This window comes from Fukomys damarensis, unplaced genomic scaffold (assembly GCF_012274545.1).
Source record: "Fukomys damarensis isolate Sample0158 unplaced genomic scaffold, DMR_v1.0_HiC HiC_scaffold_38, whole genome shotgun sequence".
Taxonomy (NCBI): domain Eukaryota; kingdom Metazoa; phylum Chordata; class Mammalia; order Rodentia; family Bathyergidae; genus Fukomys; species Fukomys damarensis.
This window is the reverse complement of record NW_022900950.1, coordinates 16723115-16741888: the sequence shown is the minus strand read 5'-3', so window position 1 is coordinate 16741888 and position 18774 is coordinate 16723115. Positions and strand designations below refer to the sequence as shown.

The 18774-nt window shown below is 35.4% G+C and overlaps 1 protein-coding gene across 3 annotated transcripts in view; it reads right to left on the bottom strand.

Annotated features, from left to right (window-relative positions):
- Positions 1-18774, bottom strand: part of Prdm5 (PR/SET domain 5) — a 193904-nt gene that overhangs the window by 110351 nt on the left and 64779 nt on the right. For all 3 annotated transcript variants that reach the window (XM_033760015.1, XM_010610928.2, XM_033760016.1), the window contains exon 4: positions 1790-1964. In XM_033760015.1, coding sequence (XP_033615906.1) covers positions 1790-1964 — 175 coding nt within the window. The remainder of the gene's footprint in view (positions 1-1789; positions 1965-18774) is intronic.

Genomic DNA, 18774 nt, shown 5'->3' with positions numbered 1-18774 from the left:
AAAAAACACTGCTGATTCCAGCAGGTGGAGTAAAGCTCTGTTGTCCCAAATGGACTGACAGAAACCTATCCAAATTTCTCAATGTATTATTAAAATTACACATACTTTTCTGATTAATAAAAAAAACTGGATTTAGAAAATAAAAATACCAATGAGCCCATTTTTCAGAGACAATCCTATACTTCTAGGCCTGATATATCTTTTTTACATACATAATTTATAACTAGTCTGGGAAAAACTAAACTTATGATGCCACTTTATACACAATTTAACAGGTTAATCTTTATTTCTATGTAACATCTCAAGTAAATTTTTTAAACGAAAGGTAACATAATTTATTTAACCAAAGTTTTAACTGTTAGAGATATGAGTGGCTTCTTTGTCTCTTTTGCTGGGGTTTTTCTTTCTTTGCTCTTATAAATGAATCCCTGGTTGATATGTTTAAAAATCTTTTAAAGCTTCTGTAGATTCTGTTTACAAAAATGATAAAAACTGTTATTACCGTAACAAAAACTGGGGCAGGAAAAGGTAAATAGGAATATTTTACCTTTAAATTTTGAAAATGAACAAAATAAATAGAAATCCTAAATATGATGGAGGCAAAATAAATACCCCCAAAAAGCATAATTACAGAAATAATTGCCAAAATCTGATGTTCTAAACAGTATAATGCTTATTTGAAAAATATCAGAGCCTCTCCTCTTAAACAATCCAATTAAAATAAACAGACACAAACGGCAAGGGTGAAAGAATGCTCATACCTTCTAGCCAATGACACTCAGCCAGAATTGTAAATTCCTATGTAAGTAATCTCTCACAGCAATTACTAAAACCAATGTCACTGCTGAAGTGCTTTTATTCCACAAAATGGAAAAATACAGTCTGCTGTGGTCTGAACGTCTGTGAGCCCCTAAAAGCACATAGTGAAACTCAATCTTCATGGAATAATACTTCGAGGTGGGGCCTCAGGGGTATTTGGACCCTGAGGCCTCTGTCCTCGTAAATGGTGTTAGTGCCCTATAAAGAAGTGCAAGGAAGCTCATTTGCCTTCCTGTCATAGAAAGACAAAGGTAAAACGTGACATCTGTGAGGTGTGTGGTGACCCTCACCAGACAACAAATCTGCTGGTGCCTTGATTCTGGACTCACTTCCCAGGCTCTAGAACTGCGAACAATAAATTTCCATTTTTCATAAATTACCCAGTCCAGCCCAAGTGGACTGAGACACATAGTCTATTACAAAATGTGAATACCTATAAAACATCATTCACATTTCCCTCAAACTTCCTTCATACATAAAACACAATCTAACAGACACAAGCTCCAATACTATCTGTTTCTTTTCCAACAGCTGACAAGTATGTAAAATCTATCTCCTAGATTGCAGAACTAGTTTAAGTAAATTTAACCTATGACCATCACAAGTTACAGGTCATCAAAATAAGACAAACTAGCAATCCTGCAGGCTTCTGTGATCAGACAGAAAGAGAATCCCAGAAGTTCAGGATTTCCAAAGGATCTCAAAGAAGAGCGAGGCCCAGGACTCAGTCCTCCGGGATCCAGCAGGGTCCTCCTATATATTTTATCTCTGAACTTTTTTCCCCTGTGGAGACGAGTGAGTGAGTGCTCAGAGTGACTAACCTGGTGTTTTCAGACTGATCAGTGAATGTACAGCTCCACACCCTCTTTCTCTAACAATGCTGCATTATAACACAAATATAACTCAGAGTTCACACTGTATTTCTTCTACAGCTTTTATTCTCTCAGAACACCAATTAAGGTTGCAATACCTTTTCTGCCAGCTGCTGATTGTCCTTTAGAATTTTCAACTTTCCCCTCTTTGATCACTGTCATAATTTGCTGTTCCTCTTCATCAGCCTCCATGTCACTGTCCAGGTAACCAATCAGAAGTTCTGTATCTGTTTCTATATCTTCAACTGCCAAGTAGAAAATGTTTTCTCCTTCCTGAAATAAAGAAACAAAATGTTGAGCCAGTCATTTGCTTCTGGTAGTTACTAAGAAATCATTTTCAGATGTATTAGCTGAGTGCCATGTGCCTGAGGTAAGCTGCTATCACAATTTTTTACATCACCAACTGATCCAGATACTGAAAATGGAAAGAGAAACTATTCAGTCATCTGGAAATAAGACACAAAGATATATATTAGAAAAAATGAATTTATATGTGCAAATGAAGTAAGAATAATTATGTAAAAATGTTAAAACGAATTCTGTAATAGTAACTGGCCTTCTCCAAGTAATACCTTGCAAGCCCATGAATGTGCGTTGTTGGGCAGTGTTGTCATTTACATACCCAGGCAGACAGCAATGGGACCTCAGTGATTTTATTATGATAAACATTTAATGCAAGAATGAAAAAGAAAAAAAAAATCCTTCATATTCCAACACAAACTAGAGGAACTTCAAATCGATTTTTATTTTGTTTTTTTTATTAGCATATGCTTGTGATACATTTCTCCTGAATTACATTCATCAAGAGGAACTAGTACAAATACATATCACATCTGAAGTGTTTTCTCCCCCTGCCCCCTACCCTCATCTCTCCCTCCTTCTCAGATCCCTTTTCCTATCTCCACAGAATCTACCTCTCTATCTCTACAGAATCTATCTCCTTGTTTCCTACCAACTGTCTTTATTTTTGTTCTTTTATATTATTTATATTTTGTATCCCTCATATTAGAGAAACTATGCAATATTTAACCTCTGTGTCTCTCATATTAGAGAAACCATGCAACATTTAACTTCTGAGAATGATTTATTTTGCTTTGTATTATGGTCTCAAGGTATATCTACTTTCCTACAAATGACTCAAATTTATGCTTCTTTATGGCAGAGCATTACTCTGTGTATATACACCACATTTTTTTCCATTCATCTGTTGATGGGCATATAAGCCATTTGCATAATTTAGCTATTGTGAGTTGTGCTATTATAAACAAGAGCATGCATGGATCACTGAACTGTAATGACTTTAACCCTTTGAATATACTTAGATGTATATCTAAGCCAAATGGAATTTCTATTTTTACTTAATTTTTCTATAATGATTTCTACAGAGGTTGTACTAGTCTACACTCCTTCCAACAATGTAGAAGGGTTTCTTTTTCCTCACAAACCTGGCAGCTTTTGTTGTTTTTTTGAGTCCATGATGATGGCCATTCTTACTGGACTAATCAGTGTTGTTTTGATTTACATGTCTCTAATGGCCACTGATGTTCAACATTTTATACTTATTGTACCTCTTCTTCTGAAAAGTCTCTATTTTAGTTGACACTTTTGATGGGATCTTTCATTTTGGGAAGATCTTAACTTCTGTGAGTTCCTTATATATTCTAGATATTAATTCTCTGAGGAGTAAATTACAACATTTTTTTCTCATTCTGTAAATTGTCTCTACACTCTGTTGGTTGCTTCCTTTGCTATGCAGAAGCTTTCTAATTTAATGTAATGCCATTTGTTGATTCATGGTATTATACAAATAACTTCTTTTTCTCAAAGAATTTCAAAGAAGCTAGAACAGAGATAGCAGAAAGATTAGACCTCTGGGACGTTCAATGTGTTAACTGAACCCTCATATACACCTCACTTCTGTGTCCTCCCTAAATCTCACTGAAATGAGAGAAGAATACAAGGTCCACTATCAATACACCAAACTTCTTAGAAAATTCTAGAAGACAAAAATCAAACATGATTGAAATGATAGGAAAGGACAGGAAACCTCAACCAGTAACAGAAACAAGAAGAATGCTGCAAAAATGAAATCCTAAAGAAACCTTATACTTGGAACCAACTGGTACAAAATGCCTCTCTGGGACTGGAGCCAAGCCAATCACCAAGGAAGCCAGAAACGAGGATGCATAGCTGGCTATCCCCAGGAGAAAGGACCCAGACCCTCTCTCTCTTTTACAAAGTTGAGCAACTGTTCTGGGACAGTTCCTAATTGTCTACTGAGAATAAACTGAAGCAAAGCAGAGTCTTAATTTATTGAACCTTCATGGTGGGCAAAGGGAGAAAAGGAAGAAAATAAGCTCCACTTGAGTGCAAATCAGTAAAGCACAGATCACAAAACCATTGCCTTCTTTCCTTGGTAGTATGCTAGGCATTTATGTTAAGAAGGAGGACAAGCACAAAAGGAAAGAGATAGGAGGGAAGATGGGAAGGGAGTAAGAAAGAAGAGGAGCAGGCAATAAATGCACAGACCGCTCACACGTATATACACAAGCAAAACCCTAAGAAAATTAGAAAGATGTGCATCATGCTGTTATACAGCTATTCTGAAGATGGGAGAGAGGACATTCTACATCCAATGTTGCTTTAAGTTGTTTTTTTTTTAACAAGTAGAGATTGCTTTGTAATTTCAAAAATATATAGCAAAAAATTCCATGGAAGAGTGAGAAATGATTTTCATATTAAGGTAATACTGTATAAGTTCAAAGCACCAAAGACAATCAACCTATTAGATATAGTTAATTGAAGGGTGTTCCTGCAATATTTATAAGACACTTGAAAGTTTTCAAATTTCATACCTCTAGAAATATGAAAAAGTTATTGCTGCTTTAAAAACATTAAATTGACTCCTTACAATCGTTACTCTGGATGCAACAAAAATAAACAAGAAACAAAGACATTCAGGGGAAAAAAAGATCTCTTTAAATTAAATCAGAAGTTATACTTCCCAGAGTTTGGAAACCACTTGCTTATAAGGTTACTCAAAGATGTCAGAGTACAGTCACAAATCTTAGTGTTTATCTGATCAATGTCCAAGAAAGTTAATTGAAACTTCTTTCTGGCATATTAGTCATTAATTTTACCATGGCTTTAACAGCACTCAGAAAAGATAATTTTTAATTTTAAAGCATAATAATATTATATTAAACTGTAATCATATAACAGCATATTTGTGGAAGGCCCCTGTTATAAAGGAAAATTTTTAATATACCAGCTAAAACTTTAATGAAAGGAATGGTAGCATAACAGGCTGTAAAAAATCAGCCACGTTTTCTGTTTGCCAAAATTGTGATATGAAGAGAAATATAATTATAGGCATAATAAATTATTTACTGGGATGTCTTTCTACACATATTCCTAGCACTTTCCAAAGAATTTCTCCTCCTTTTCATTGGCTACCACAATAGTATCAAAAAGTATCCTCTTAAATCACTTCCTTGCCCAGTAGTTTGGAACTTGAATGTCGCCCAAAGGCAGTGTTAAAGGCTTGGTCTCCAGTCCATAGCTATTTGGAGGCAGAACCTGCAGGAGATAGGGCCTCGTGGAAGCAAGTTAGGTCACTGGGCAGGGGTGGGTGAGCCAAGGAGGGAGTATGGGGACTCAACCCTTCCAGTCTTCCTCTTTGCATCCAAGCCACCACGAGGTGAGCAACATTATTCTACCACACACACCTTCCCTGCCACGATGTTTTGCCTCACCACAGAGCAATGGAGCCAGATGGTACTGGACTGAGACTTCTGAAGAGCTAAAAGAAGCCCTTCCTCCTTATAAATGTATATAATCTCTAATATTTAATAAGAGTAATGGAAAGCTAATATAACTACACTATTCTGAATTTTAATTTCCCACAATTCCTACTACATTTTAAGTTATTCTCCTGCAAAACCTGCCACTTTCCTAATCTTTGGAACCTTATAGAGCTCGTACCCACTGTAGTCTCATACCACGCCCAGTCTGATGACCTCTGTCACAAGAGATTAAATGAGTTTTGATCTAATGTTCTGGAATTCCATATCAGTTCCCTGTTGTCACTAGGCAGGTTTTACCTATGTGCTCCGTATTCGATAGCTGAATATTTTTATCTGGACATTCACTTCTTCTTATTACATCCATCATTTCTGTTCTTCAGTTCATGGCTTATAAACCCTGAGCACAATCCTCCCAGGACAGCATCACTTCTTACATTTAATTGTAGTGATTAGATTCAATCATCCTGGGATTCTGCCTAGAGCCAAACACCCTATTTACAGTTCCTACCTCAGGCTACCAAAGACTTTGCTGAAAATACTCAGAAGGCTGCTAAACATCTTACTTTGCTTAAAAGCAAATATTCATTAGTAACTGGTTGTCACTATTATAATATGGATATACTACAAAACAAGTGTTTTGCAACCTATTCAACCAGTTGCATTGCTGTCCATAGTTTTGAATTTTTTGTGTTTGCAAGTCTCCTTTCATTTTGATTTATATTTACACATTTTAGGTAATTATTTCTAGTGTAAGCTATTTTTAATATCAAAATATTGCAAAAGCCTAAATGTTCAACAATGTAAGTTGGAAAGAGTTAAAAGTCTAACAATTGGTTTTAAGATTTATCAGATGTTATTTTTAGAGAAATATATATATATATATATATACATGTTTTACATATTCAACAATTTTTATATAGTCTTATATTTTATACACACACACCCAAGAAAAAGAAAAGGTATATAAACAAAGGTTTTAATAGGGTTTCTTTTTAATGAAGGAAAATGTAAATATTCTGTAGTCCTTTTTTTCCAGTGCATATTGTATAATTTTTCTAGGGTTAATTAATGTATTACTTTGCAATAAAAGACATAAATAATAAATGAACCCTGTTCCTTAATACCAGAAAGCAGTACTCTCTGGTGACTAAGACCAGAGGTTTTTGAGATGCACAAGGTACAAAGTCTCATTTTAGATTAAATGGCTATGACTGAGCAAGCAGTTTAGTCTCTTATACCACCAGTTTCCTCATGTGTAAAGTGGAGAAAATAATCTATGTTGTAGGACGGCTGGAAGAATTAGAGGGTATAATATGTAAAGAATATTTACATATTTACAAGAGGACTACAGAATATTCACTATTTTCTTCATTAAAAAGAACTCCTATTAAAACCTTTGTGTATATACCTTTTCCTGTTTTGGGGGCATCCATTTGTACATATATTTCCTTAAAAAATTATATCTGATAAATCTTTCAAAATCAACTGTTACACTTTTAACCCTTTCCAAATTATATTGTTGAATATGTAAAATATAGCAAGGTACTAGCACCGCAGCATGTGGTAAATTTTCATGAGTAATAGCTATTACTATCATTACTGGTATTGTTATTATTAACAATTTGAAAGACAGTGGTTAAAATATTCATTTAAAAAAATGTTTCAACCAAACTTCTAATCAGAGTTGCTGTGAACAGGCTACTTTTAATTCAATTTCATTTGGCCAAACTGCTATCAGTCGAAATATAATCCACCTCCCTCCCCTTCCTTGATGCTAATGGTAAAGGACAACTTGGTTGGACTGAGGTGCCCAGCAGATTGTGGATGTGTCTGTAGGAGTATCCGAACATTTTTGGCATATAGGCCAATGAACTGAGAGGAAGATCCACTCAATGTGAGTGGCAACATCCAACAGACCTGAAGACTGGGTTTAATAAAAGGAGAGGAAGGAAGAAGTTGACCTCTGCTTAAATAGTTCAATTCCGCTACAGTAGGTATATCTGTCAGTAATACCATTGTCTCTGGACATCTGACACCACTTCCTTCAGTCTTTCAATACAGAATCACACCAACAACTCTCTCTCCAGGACCTTCATCTTGGATAGCTGATACATCCCTATTGCTGGGTGGCTTTCAGTTGATTGGACTGAGAAGATACTGAGTCCTCTAGCTCTCCGATATGCAGATGGCAACTGTGGGAAATTCCATCTCTGACCTTGTAAGTCCAGCTAATAAATCACCTTACATAATTACATAATATTTAGATCAACAATTACATATTTATATCAATACAATAATATATAAAATACATCCATATTTCTATTGATTCTGTCCTCTAGAGAACTTTAATGATATTCCAGCCTAATAAACCTCAGAAACACCATGCCCTTGATCTCATGATGTCATATTCTGTTCACTTGTCAACATCCTAATATGTCCCTTTGGCTTGGGCTTTTAATGCCAATTGCTGTTTGAACTTGATTAAAGTGACCAACCATAGAGTCAGCCTATATCAGGAATTTCCCTGGACATGGAACTTTCTATGCTAAGACTGACAGAGTCTTGGATACTACAGGGCAGCCTTAACTATATCCATCAAAATCTTCAGAATGACATTCTCACTTTGGCTTTCTTAACAGCAATACTGACAGGGTCCATCTCCTTACCTACTCTGTCCCGAGATAAGGAGGCTCAACATTTAGAGTCATAAAGTGGACTCTCAGGTGAACCCAGATCTGTCTTCACCAACTACCTTTCAAATGCAATGGCCTTCTTGCCTTATTTAGTGCACTGGTACACATTTTCTTAGAAAACACTGAGTTCATTTCCACCTTAAGATAACTGCAAAGATGCTACCTAGCCTTACTCAACCCTTCACCATCCTCTGAGACACAATTTGTCTTCACAAGGCATGAAACCTTGCCTAAACCACTAAATTCATGTAGATGCCTTTATCAGTTGATAAAACTTCCTTAACTTCAATTGGGTATTTTCTAATAATGTACTTCTGTGGTTTGTGCATTTAACTCATGTGATCAATAAATTTCTAATTTATGTTGCTCTTATCTCCTCAAAAGATGATTTTCTCTATGTAATGGGTAAGAACTATTAACTACAAGCTATATTCATAATAGGTGCTCAATACTTTACAAATAGTAAATAGTAAGATGCATGTGATTACAGAAGAAACACCCTTATAAGTGAAAAGTTTACATGGTTTCCTTTATTTATAAAGTAGCAGCCACTGCAATAATCTAGGCCATTGAGAGTGGTGACTTGATGAGAACTGTTGCTGGGAATACCGGAGGCCATGAGAAGTAGTCAAATTCTGAGTATGCTTTGGAAGAAAAGCAGATGCCATTTCCTGACAGATTATATATATGATGTGTAAGAGTCGAAGGACTGAGGATGAGCCCAAGGTGGTGAAGTTTTCCCAAAAGCACTCACAGATGTTGCTCTCCTTGATAACAATTTTTAAGGTCTCAAAACGAAAAAAAACTACGAATTTTTGCTCTGAATCTATACCCTCTCTATATGTAAAAATATATTTTTGTGTGCTCCTTTACTCAGGTACCCAAGAATATTAGTATTTAGCCATTTTTAAAATGAATTCCTATACTTCAACAAATATGCAAACTGGGTCATTCATTATTCAATAAAAGTATTTTTTAGGTCATAAATAACTTGCAAGGCTCTTCCACTGGATAGTCCATACATTTTGACAAAAAAAAAGAGAGAGAGTAGAAAGTCTAATATTTCTTTGAATGAAGCTGAAAAAAAATAGCGATAGCTAGAGTTTTATTATATTTATCATCTTGAAGCAATCATACAACATGAAATTTAAATTTACAGGCAAATTTACGTACACAAGATCATCTGTGAATATGCTAGTTGTTGGAGTTTTTAAAATCAAATTTAAATGATAAACAAATCTGAAAAAAAAAAGTCATATGGTAGGTTGACTCAACTGGAAAGTCAAAGGTGGGACAATCTGGCATGGCAATTATAGCATATTTTCTGGAGACAAGGACCCCACCAAAATTCCCCAGCACCAAAATAATCATCTCTCATTCAGAAAAGTAAGAAGTGTATTTATAATTTTAGTACTTTAAATATAATTTCAATCAATATGAATCTTAAATAGAATACTCTTCTGGGGGCTGGGGATTTAGCTCTTTGGCTCCACCACCTGCCTTGCAAGCGCAAGGACCCGAGTTCGATCCCCATTACCAGAAAAAAAAAAAAATTAGAATACTCTTCTGGCTTTGGCTTGGTCATTCTTGGGCTCTGTCACTTTGTGCAAGCCTCTTATCATCTGGAACTCTTATTTCATTTATCAAATGATGGCGATGAAACTTATTATCTCATTCTTCTCTGAGCTACATTGAGTCACAAACTTGAATTCACCAGTAGAGTCTAGTTAATGAATCTAAAAGACAAAGTATATACACAGGCATATCCCAACAGTGTTTCCCCTCTCTCAGAACTCACATTACTTTACTAGAAGAAAGGTTGGTGTAAAATTAGACAATATTTAAAGAGAATGCCAATGAATAGGTGAAAAACACAAACTTGAAGGTTGAGAGAACTCTTCTCCAAAATGGCAAAGCAATGTAAGCCATTATTTGATATGATTTTTATCACAGTGGCTACTTCTGTGCTGTAGCAATGGTTAAAACCAAATGAACTCAAGATGCCCTTTAGTCTAATTCTTTCTGATTCTACCCTCCATAAAAACATTTACTCCTGGATATCCAAAATATATATACACTTTTCAAATTCTCTATCTCCTTTCAACATCCAACATTACTTGTAAACCTCAACTTGCTCTGACAGTGTGCCCGTTGTCCCCTCTCAAGTACCATGCCTTACTAGGATAGATTTCATGGTGGGGGTTCTGTTCTGCTATTTCAAAGCAAATCTATCCCGTTTCACAAGGAAATATTAATCCCCACCCTGTGCAAATAAATATAACTCTAGAAGAGGCCATGAGTAATTTGGTATTTCAGTTGCATCTTTCTGTGACTTTACTGGGTTTTTGTTTACTTGCTGGCAGGCTTCCGTTCACATGTGTGTGTGATACAAGAAATAATGACTATGAATTTGGCAGAGGCACAATTTAGTATACTGAAAAGGTAGTAAACTGTAAAAACTCTCTGCTACCCAGCTAAACTGCCTAATAGGTGATCTAAGCAAGAATAAGTCACCTTCAGATCAATTCTTGGACTTACAAACTAACAATTTATACTAGTGGGGGGAAATTTTAGATTGCTACTTAGTAATAAATAAGAGCAAAAGGCAAGTGATAAAGGTAAAGGAAAAAAAGAATGAAATAGTAAAAATTTCATATTTAATATTCTCTCATTTAATCTCATTTAATCTCATTTTCCTAGAACCCTGAACCAGCCTCAAGATGCCAAAAGAATTGGCTACTAGAACCACTTCCCTGTTATAAAGCTGAGGAGAATCAAATCCCAAGAAACAGTCATTATTTCTGAAATCCAAAGAAATAACAACCAGTAGAGATACCAATACATATCTAGAATCAGAAGTGTGTTCATATAGGTAAAATGATGTTCTAAGTCTGTTCAGACCTCCATAAATAACTTATAGTGTGGCCTTATAGAGCTTCCCAGACCAATCTACTATTGGGGATTTTACCACTAATGATAGAGAATTATGTTCTACCCGTGAGCACCTGCTTATATAAAAGTTTAATAATGTTACAAGTTTTTTAATAGGGCAAAGTCAAAAGTATGAAATTTCATTTCGTATGTATGGATAATCTGTGTGAGTGTGTGTGTGTACATGCATGTGTCTGGTTCTGTTTTGATTTTATTTACTGACTTTCTAGAAGTAAATTATCATGGAGTTTGCCTGAGTGTTTTAGATAATGTTAACATAGTTAAAAATTACAAGTTTTAATCTATAGCAAGGTGCAAAAGATAAGCATGTGTCACCTTTACATATAACATGGTATTGGCCCTACCATGAATTGAAACAAAGCACGCTAGATATAAAAGTTTAACATAAATATACATATGTTTGTTAATTTACTCTTTAAATGTGATGCTGAAAAAACAAGCTATATGAAAGCATACTACATTCTAAATTCTAGAAATAGGCACAAAATTAACTCACTTAGGGAAATGTCTGAGAAGCCTCGTTGGCCTTACATGCTATCGCTTGGAGAAGAGCAGGGTTAACTTTCAGAAAGAACAACCATGCCACTTTTTGTTCTGGTCTCCTGTCTGCAAAACTAATAAAACTAAGACATATGTGTAAACCACCATAAAATGTTCATAGCCATTCTCAAAGGACTTAATTAGCCTCAGGAAAAGAAACACTGCTGTTTTCATCTCTGCCCACTGAGGTAAATTAAATAATGCAATCATTAAATACCAACTTAAGAAATCATAGACACATCAGTCAGATATTCATTTAATTAAGTATAGATTAGTATATTTATATGTAAAGTTTTGACATAAGTTAGGAATAATAATGATCTATGTAACTATCTTACAGATTTCTCCTAAAGTCTATAAAGATCCACGTGAAAGGCACGCACACATACATCTTCCAATTCCTGTTTCATTCAGACTCTATACCTTCCTGATGCAACAAAGCAGCACAGATATATCTTTAACTTAGTAAGAATCTTTTTTTTCCTTTCACCAAGCTGTCTTTCTTAAATCAAGTAAGATTTCTACAGATAAATATGACAATCAAGATGATTAGATTACATTCTAACACTTTTCCTCAGAATATAATGTACTTAGAATACGGTGGACTGCTGCTATGCAAGCTACATTAGCTGATTGATTATAAATTATAATACAAAAATGTATACCTTCTTATGAATACTTTATTAATTCAGTGGTGGAATGTAGAACTTCACATCCTATCTTGAATTCCTCACTAGTTGCTAAACCCTTTGTGAGAGAGAAGCTCTTCATGAAATGGATACAGTAGTTTTCTTTGAATGGAAGCTTTCCTTGAAAACTCAACTTCCATTTATAAAGAACTGACTGGCCATTTGTAATACTTTGTGTTATATCCATTAAATTTACTTCACTTTGCAATCTGATGACTATTTTAATGAGAATTATTAAAATTATCTAAAATTCACCATTAATTATATCTCAAATTTTGAAAAACAGAATAATTTCTTCCTTCGTGTTCACAAACCCAGAAAACCTTGTCTGTCAAGAAGTGACAAGCATGCTTAATTCAGGGACAGAGAGATTTTAGCTTCACATGAAAAAATATAAATATTTTACTTTCATACACACACATACACACACACACACACACACACAAACACACATATGGTCATTGGTTTCACTTCCTCTTCTGATAAACGGGCTATTCATGCTGTTTGTTTCACTGCATCTGTACCAAATGCTTGCTTTTTTTGTATTTTCTAACAGCCAAAACGTTTGAAACTTTCTTAGTTTTAATTTACCAGGCTTCTTAAACCTTAAGATATAAACATAATCCCACTGTATTTAATACAGTGCTAATTCTCAAATACTAATCTTTTGTTATTATATTTACTAAGTACAATTTGAAAGCACTCTACCACTTCCCAGAAAATCCCTCCTTTTCCATTAACTATAACTATTTTATTACTCTTGTGTCCCAGTTCTCTGAGATAGTCCAGACTGGATACCTTGGCTGTTAATCAACAGAATATCTGAATTAAGGGCTCTATTTGCATGTGGTGATATCTGCAAAAGGACTTTTGACATTAACAGTGAGGTGCTACTGGCTGCACTGCAGTCTGGCTAAGAGATGAAAATACTTGCACTGGAGACTGAAATGCGTACACCCACAGGCACATACTCAGCACTCTCAGAGTAAAACTGTGACATGCTGCCAGACCAAATACTCACATGCACATTAACTGCAGGCCAGAGTTCAAGTGGAAGCATTTGCTTTCTGTTACTTTAAAGGAAACAGACATAAACTGTTGCCAAATTGACAAGGCACATTCAACTAGGTGTGCCAAGTCAGAGGGGGAGCGAAGGAGGGAGCAAAAGAGGCCACTTCAGCAAGCACCTACTTTGGGAAGCACACAGGGCTGACAGCAACACTGCTCTTGGGAAACTCAGTCTAATGACAGAAACAAACATATAAATAAGAAATTGTTCATCAGAAACCATGGATACACTGGGTGACTCTGGTTCCTATTCCAGAGAGTTTAAGAATAAATTAAATGTTTAACTGTTTTAAAAGTTGTAAAGGTTTAAATATTAAATAGAATGTAATATTAAATCAATAATAAATTAACTATTTCATACAAAATTTGCCAATTTCCTCAAGAAGAATAATTTTCCAGAATTTCCACATTCGATTTTACTTCATACTTGCACTATCACCCATTTTATTACCAAAGGCTACAAACCAATTAAGAAACAAAGAATCTTAAGCTCACTAAACTCCTTTTGGTTACTGTTACAGAGGCAGGAATTTCTGGATTACAAAAGCATATGAGCTTTCTAAGGCCATGATTTCTCCGGCACTAGCATTAAGCATTTCCACGGGGAAGGACTTCTGAGGGGCAAATTACATCCTCCCACTGGAAAGAACCAGCCTGCACAAAACCTGTCTCTTAAAAAATTGAAAAGTGCCTTAACACAAACAAATAATCATGATACCTCTGTGAATGTTTGCAAAACCACTATATCAAACAAAGGTTTCCATAAATACAGAGCACAGTGAGACGCCCTCCCCTGGAAATTTCTTATGGCTATAAAGTTCTAGTTATCTTTCCAAAGAGAAGACAGACCACATAGCCCTAATAAACATAATGTCATCATAGAAGTACTCAAGTGGCCTGGCAAGATGCTTCTTGTGCATCTGACAATGAAGAAACTCAGCAGCAAGAACACAGGCTGCTGTGGCTGTGGTTGGGCGGGACTGGATTCAGTCATTCCACACCACAGTGGGTCTCTCCAGCAGTGGATGTTTACTGAGATGTTTTCTACATATGTACAATTAGGTATAACAAGAAGGCTACCAGAGACGCTACAGATTTTTAGTTTTGTATAGAGACAAAATTATAATTCTAGCAAGGTAATAAGGAAAATACTGCTTAACATGTTGACAGGGATGGGTGCTAGGTGATTTGCATATGATATTTCATTTAATTTAATCCTCACCAAATCAAATGAGGAGCAGTTTTAAATATTATTTTTATTGCTATGAAAGCACAAATTACCAGATTATCTTTCTAGCTAGAGTATCTCCAGCACTCAGCATAAGGTATGGCACATAACAGATGCTCAGTAGGTACTGACTAAATAAAGAAGTAACCTGCTTAGCTACTGAATGTAGTTTAAAGTTAGACATCTCCCTCAAGTCTTCTAGCCAACAAAACCCTACTACTTAGAATTACCTTTCTTAATTTTAACCAAACTCAACTGGGTTCTGTCTTTCCTCTAATTCTATGACAAATGCTATTTTTTTTCCCTTAACCTCACAGAATCTTACCATAACACAGATTTTCCCCACTGATTACTGACATAGTCCACCTTGAAGATGGCTCCCAGTAATGCCTCACCTCTAGTAGTTACACCCTCATGAGTCCCCTCCAGCGCATTATACAAGGGTTGAACTATGCAAGTAATACCTGGACAAAAAGAATAGTATAGTATGTTATTTATAAGAAGAGATTACAACAGATTACAGTGTGTATCTCTGTCTTTGTGGCTCCTTCTCCCTGTCCCTGACCCTAGGAAGCAAAGCTGGTCTTCAGTGGGGATAAAAGAGGAAACTACCACTATAATTTCTGGTATGAGAGACACACATAAAAAAGCCCACCAAATCAAATTATCTCTAGCTGGTGATCTTCTCCTGCTCTGCTTCCTAACAACCATAAAGTAAGCAGCTTTGCTCCACTGCACCACTCTGCTGGGGTGTTCCTGCCTTGGATCCAACCAACCTTGGAGTAAACCTCTGAAACCATGAGCCAAATTAAACTTCTCCTTAAGTTTTTGGTGCGGATTATTTTCGCTAAGCAATGAGAAATCTGACTAACATTCTATACTTTAGTATTTTTTTGGCATATGGATTCTAGAAGATATTGCAGAAATGCTATGTATTAGTCCCTTTCTCATCAGTGGGACAAAATATCCACCTCCTTTAAGTGAAAGGAGAAGTTTGCTTTGGTTCATAGTTTCAGAGGGTTCAGCCCATAAATGGCTTGTTCCAAAGCAGGAACAGCATGCTAGAAGGGCATGTCAGAGAGATCTGCTTAACCAATGGAAGCCAAGAAGCACAAAGAGAAAGGAGGAGCCTTAAACAAGAATACACCCTCTTCTAGGTCATGCCTTAGTGACCTACTCCTAACAGCACATTCCTGAGTGCATAAGTATAGCACTACCATGACCCAATCACTTTTCAAAACCTCCACTCTAAGACACGAGACTCCTGGGAACATTTTTACATCTACGCTATAGCATACCTTGTAAGAAAGAGAGATAGGAAGAACCAGAAGAAACTGTAATTTTGTGTATACGATAAATCATTGTGATATTTATTTTTATTTTTGTTTAGTTACTTAGTTGACACTAGTTCTACCTGCATCAATACCATCTGATAAGCCTGTGGAATCTGGTGGTTTGGTTAAAAATGAAAAAAGTCCTACATGTGCTTCAAAAATACCAAACTTGCTTCTTTGCTTAGAGATCCATACTTGATTTTCCATCTCTGTCACACTGACATTTCATGTGTGTACACAGAATATCCCAGGATAAACTGCTTATAATGGTTACCCTAAGACAAGGCAGATAAAGGAGATCTAATAATCTGTGAGAAAATAGTTTTACTCCCCACAAGGAATCTAGAATGACATCAGAACTGGAATTAAACTACATTGGTATCTTAGTTTGATATACAGTTTTTCTCAACTCTTTCAGACCATCCTTTCAACCAGATATTCCCTCATAAAGTAGACCAGGAACCAAAGGTTTTCCATATGTTCCTTTTTTCTTAAAATATTAAGTTACCTTTCCATTTATGCTGCAATGTAAACCAAATAGTCCTTAAGGAACATGTCCTTAAGAACAAGAGATATGGCACCCTATCTCTGAAATTTCAAAAATTTCAAGGTTTCTTTTGTAAATAGCATAGCATAATTTTTTATCTTAATTGTGTAAGTTTACAAATTTTCTAACAAAAAGAGTTTTAAGAGCCAGCAAAATACTGACCACGTCAATTTGTTTTTAAATACTATACTAAGTGCAACAAACTTTGCATTTAATAAAAATCACCCACTTCTTACAGGGCCTAAGCATATTTTTGGTTCATTTTAAGCCACATCGTTCACATTTACAATTTTCTAGTCATAGCTGGAAACTTTTCAGAAGTCTGACTATACAGTTCAACTGATGATTCTGAAAAGTGTGCATGTGGGAAAAACTGTTTGCTTACTAGATCCTTCTTCAGTAATTCAGATACTTATATCATCATTTCCAAAGCAAATTTTCCAAAATCAAATAAATTGCAAAACTAGAAATATAATCAAGTCTCCAAGAATGAGTTCCAATTCTCTGCCAAAACAGACATCAAATTCTTAATCCCTTGTCCAAAAAAAATTGGACCAAGTATGGACGTTTTCCACCAAGTAAGCCACACAGCCACAAATGTTTCTCATTTACTCCACTCCTGGGACATACAGCTCAAATAAAAAATTTCCTGAATACCCCAAATTTCAGATGCAATTTGGAATGCAAGTGATTCATAATGTAATGCAGGAAACACTATGATCTTCTCTTACCAACACAGTATTTCTGGAATGTGATCCTCAAGAGATCATCCCAACCAATTAGAAAGCTGACACTGCTTTCAGCCATGTGACCCAACTAGTATGCTCTTTGCCCCTCACTCAGATGTGATTTTAAACCCTCAGCAACCCGCTACTCTAGCTACTGTTCAAATAAGAAAGATTTCGCCCTGAGGGAGCCAACAAAAATCCCTATTGTGCTCCATGACAAAAAAAAGAAAACATGGTAACAGTGTACTCAATCCCCCTTCTTAAAAAGGGCAAAACAATAGCAAAAGAAATTAAAGCCACGGTCATTATTTCTCCAACAAAAGACTTACACTGACCACTGAACAGATTTAGAATCTAATTAAATTCAAGTGTAAAATTTCACAAAGCCACCGGTCCTATTCTAATCACCTTGCTCCCCTTGTTGAGTCATTAATAATGTCTTGCAGTATCAAAATTGCAACTGTCATCTTTTGTAAATTTATATTCTCTTTTAAGGAAAGAAACTCAGTTGACATAGAGGAAGGAAAGTACTGGGAATGTACCAAAGAAGTAAAAAACTGTAAGTCTTAGAAAGCACGACTGCTAAAAACAAAACGTGCAATTGTCTATAATATAATGAAACATCAGGCACAGTACAAGAGCAAATTTGGATGGTAAAATATCAAAATAAAAATGTGTCGACCAAGTTTTCCATCAATTAAAGGATCATGATAAGCACAATGCACAGATAAGGAACATGCTTATATGAAGATTACTTGATGGAGTTTGAAGCAAAACTCAAAACTAGGCACATAACACCTGGAAAGCTGTAGAAAATGAAAAATGCTACTGATTCTATAGAAATAACAGCCCACAGGAACAAAGTTACCAACTCAAAAAAATCTGAAAAAGGATTAAAACCATTATTCAAGCATAAGGAGAAAAGAAACTAGTTTAACACTGTCTAGTTTAACATTACTGTGTTAAGCACAATAATTGAGAACCTTCCAAAGTAATCAGTTTAAAGTGAACTTCTTGTTAGATAGATAAATCCTAGTAACAGTAATATTATACAGAAACAAGTCTATATGTTAAAATTATGACATAAAATCCCATGAGAAGATTTTGCCTCAGGAAGTCAGGATAAAATGTAAAAATACTTGAAAAAAATAACACCCACACAAATAAAAACTAAGTAAATCAGTTTAAATTTGTGACTGGATCTATGTTACATCACAATACATCACAAATAATCTGAAAAGTAGCCAGGGATTTAGCTCAGTGATGCCACACCTGCCTCACAAGCGCAAGGTCTTGAGTTTGATCCCTGGTACCAGAAAGAAAAAAAAAAATCCGGAAAAGTGGCTTCAGTATCTCTGGCTCCCAAAGATTCTATTTTCCATCCCAATTCAGTTGCTGGGTAGGACTTATCACTTAAGTATCTATACAAAAGGACAGTAATCACTCTGACTAGCTAATATTTATATAGCCTGAAAGAAAATTATTAGATGAAAACATT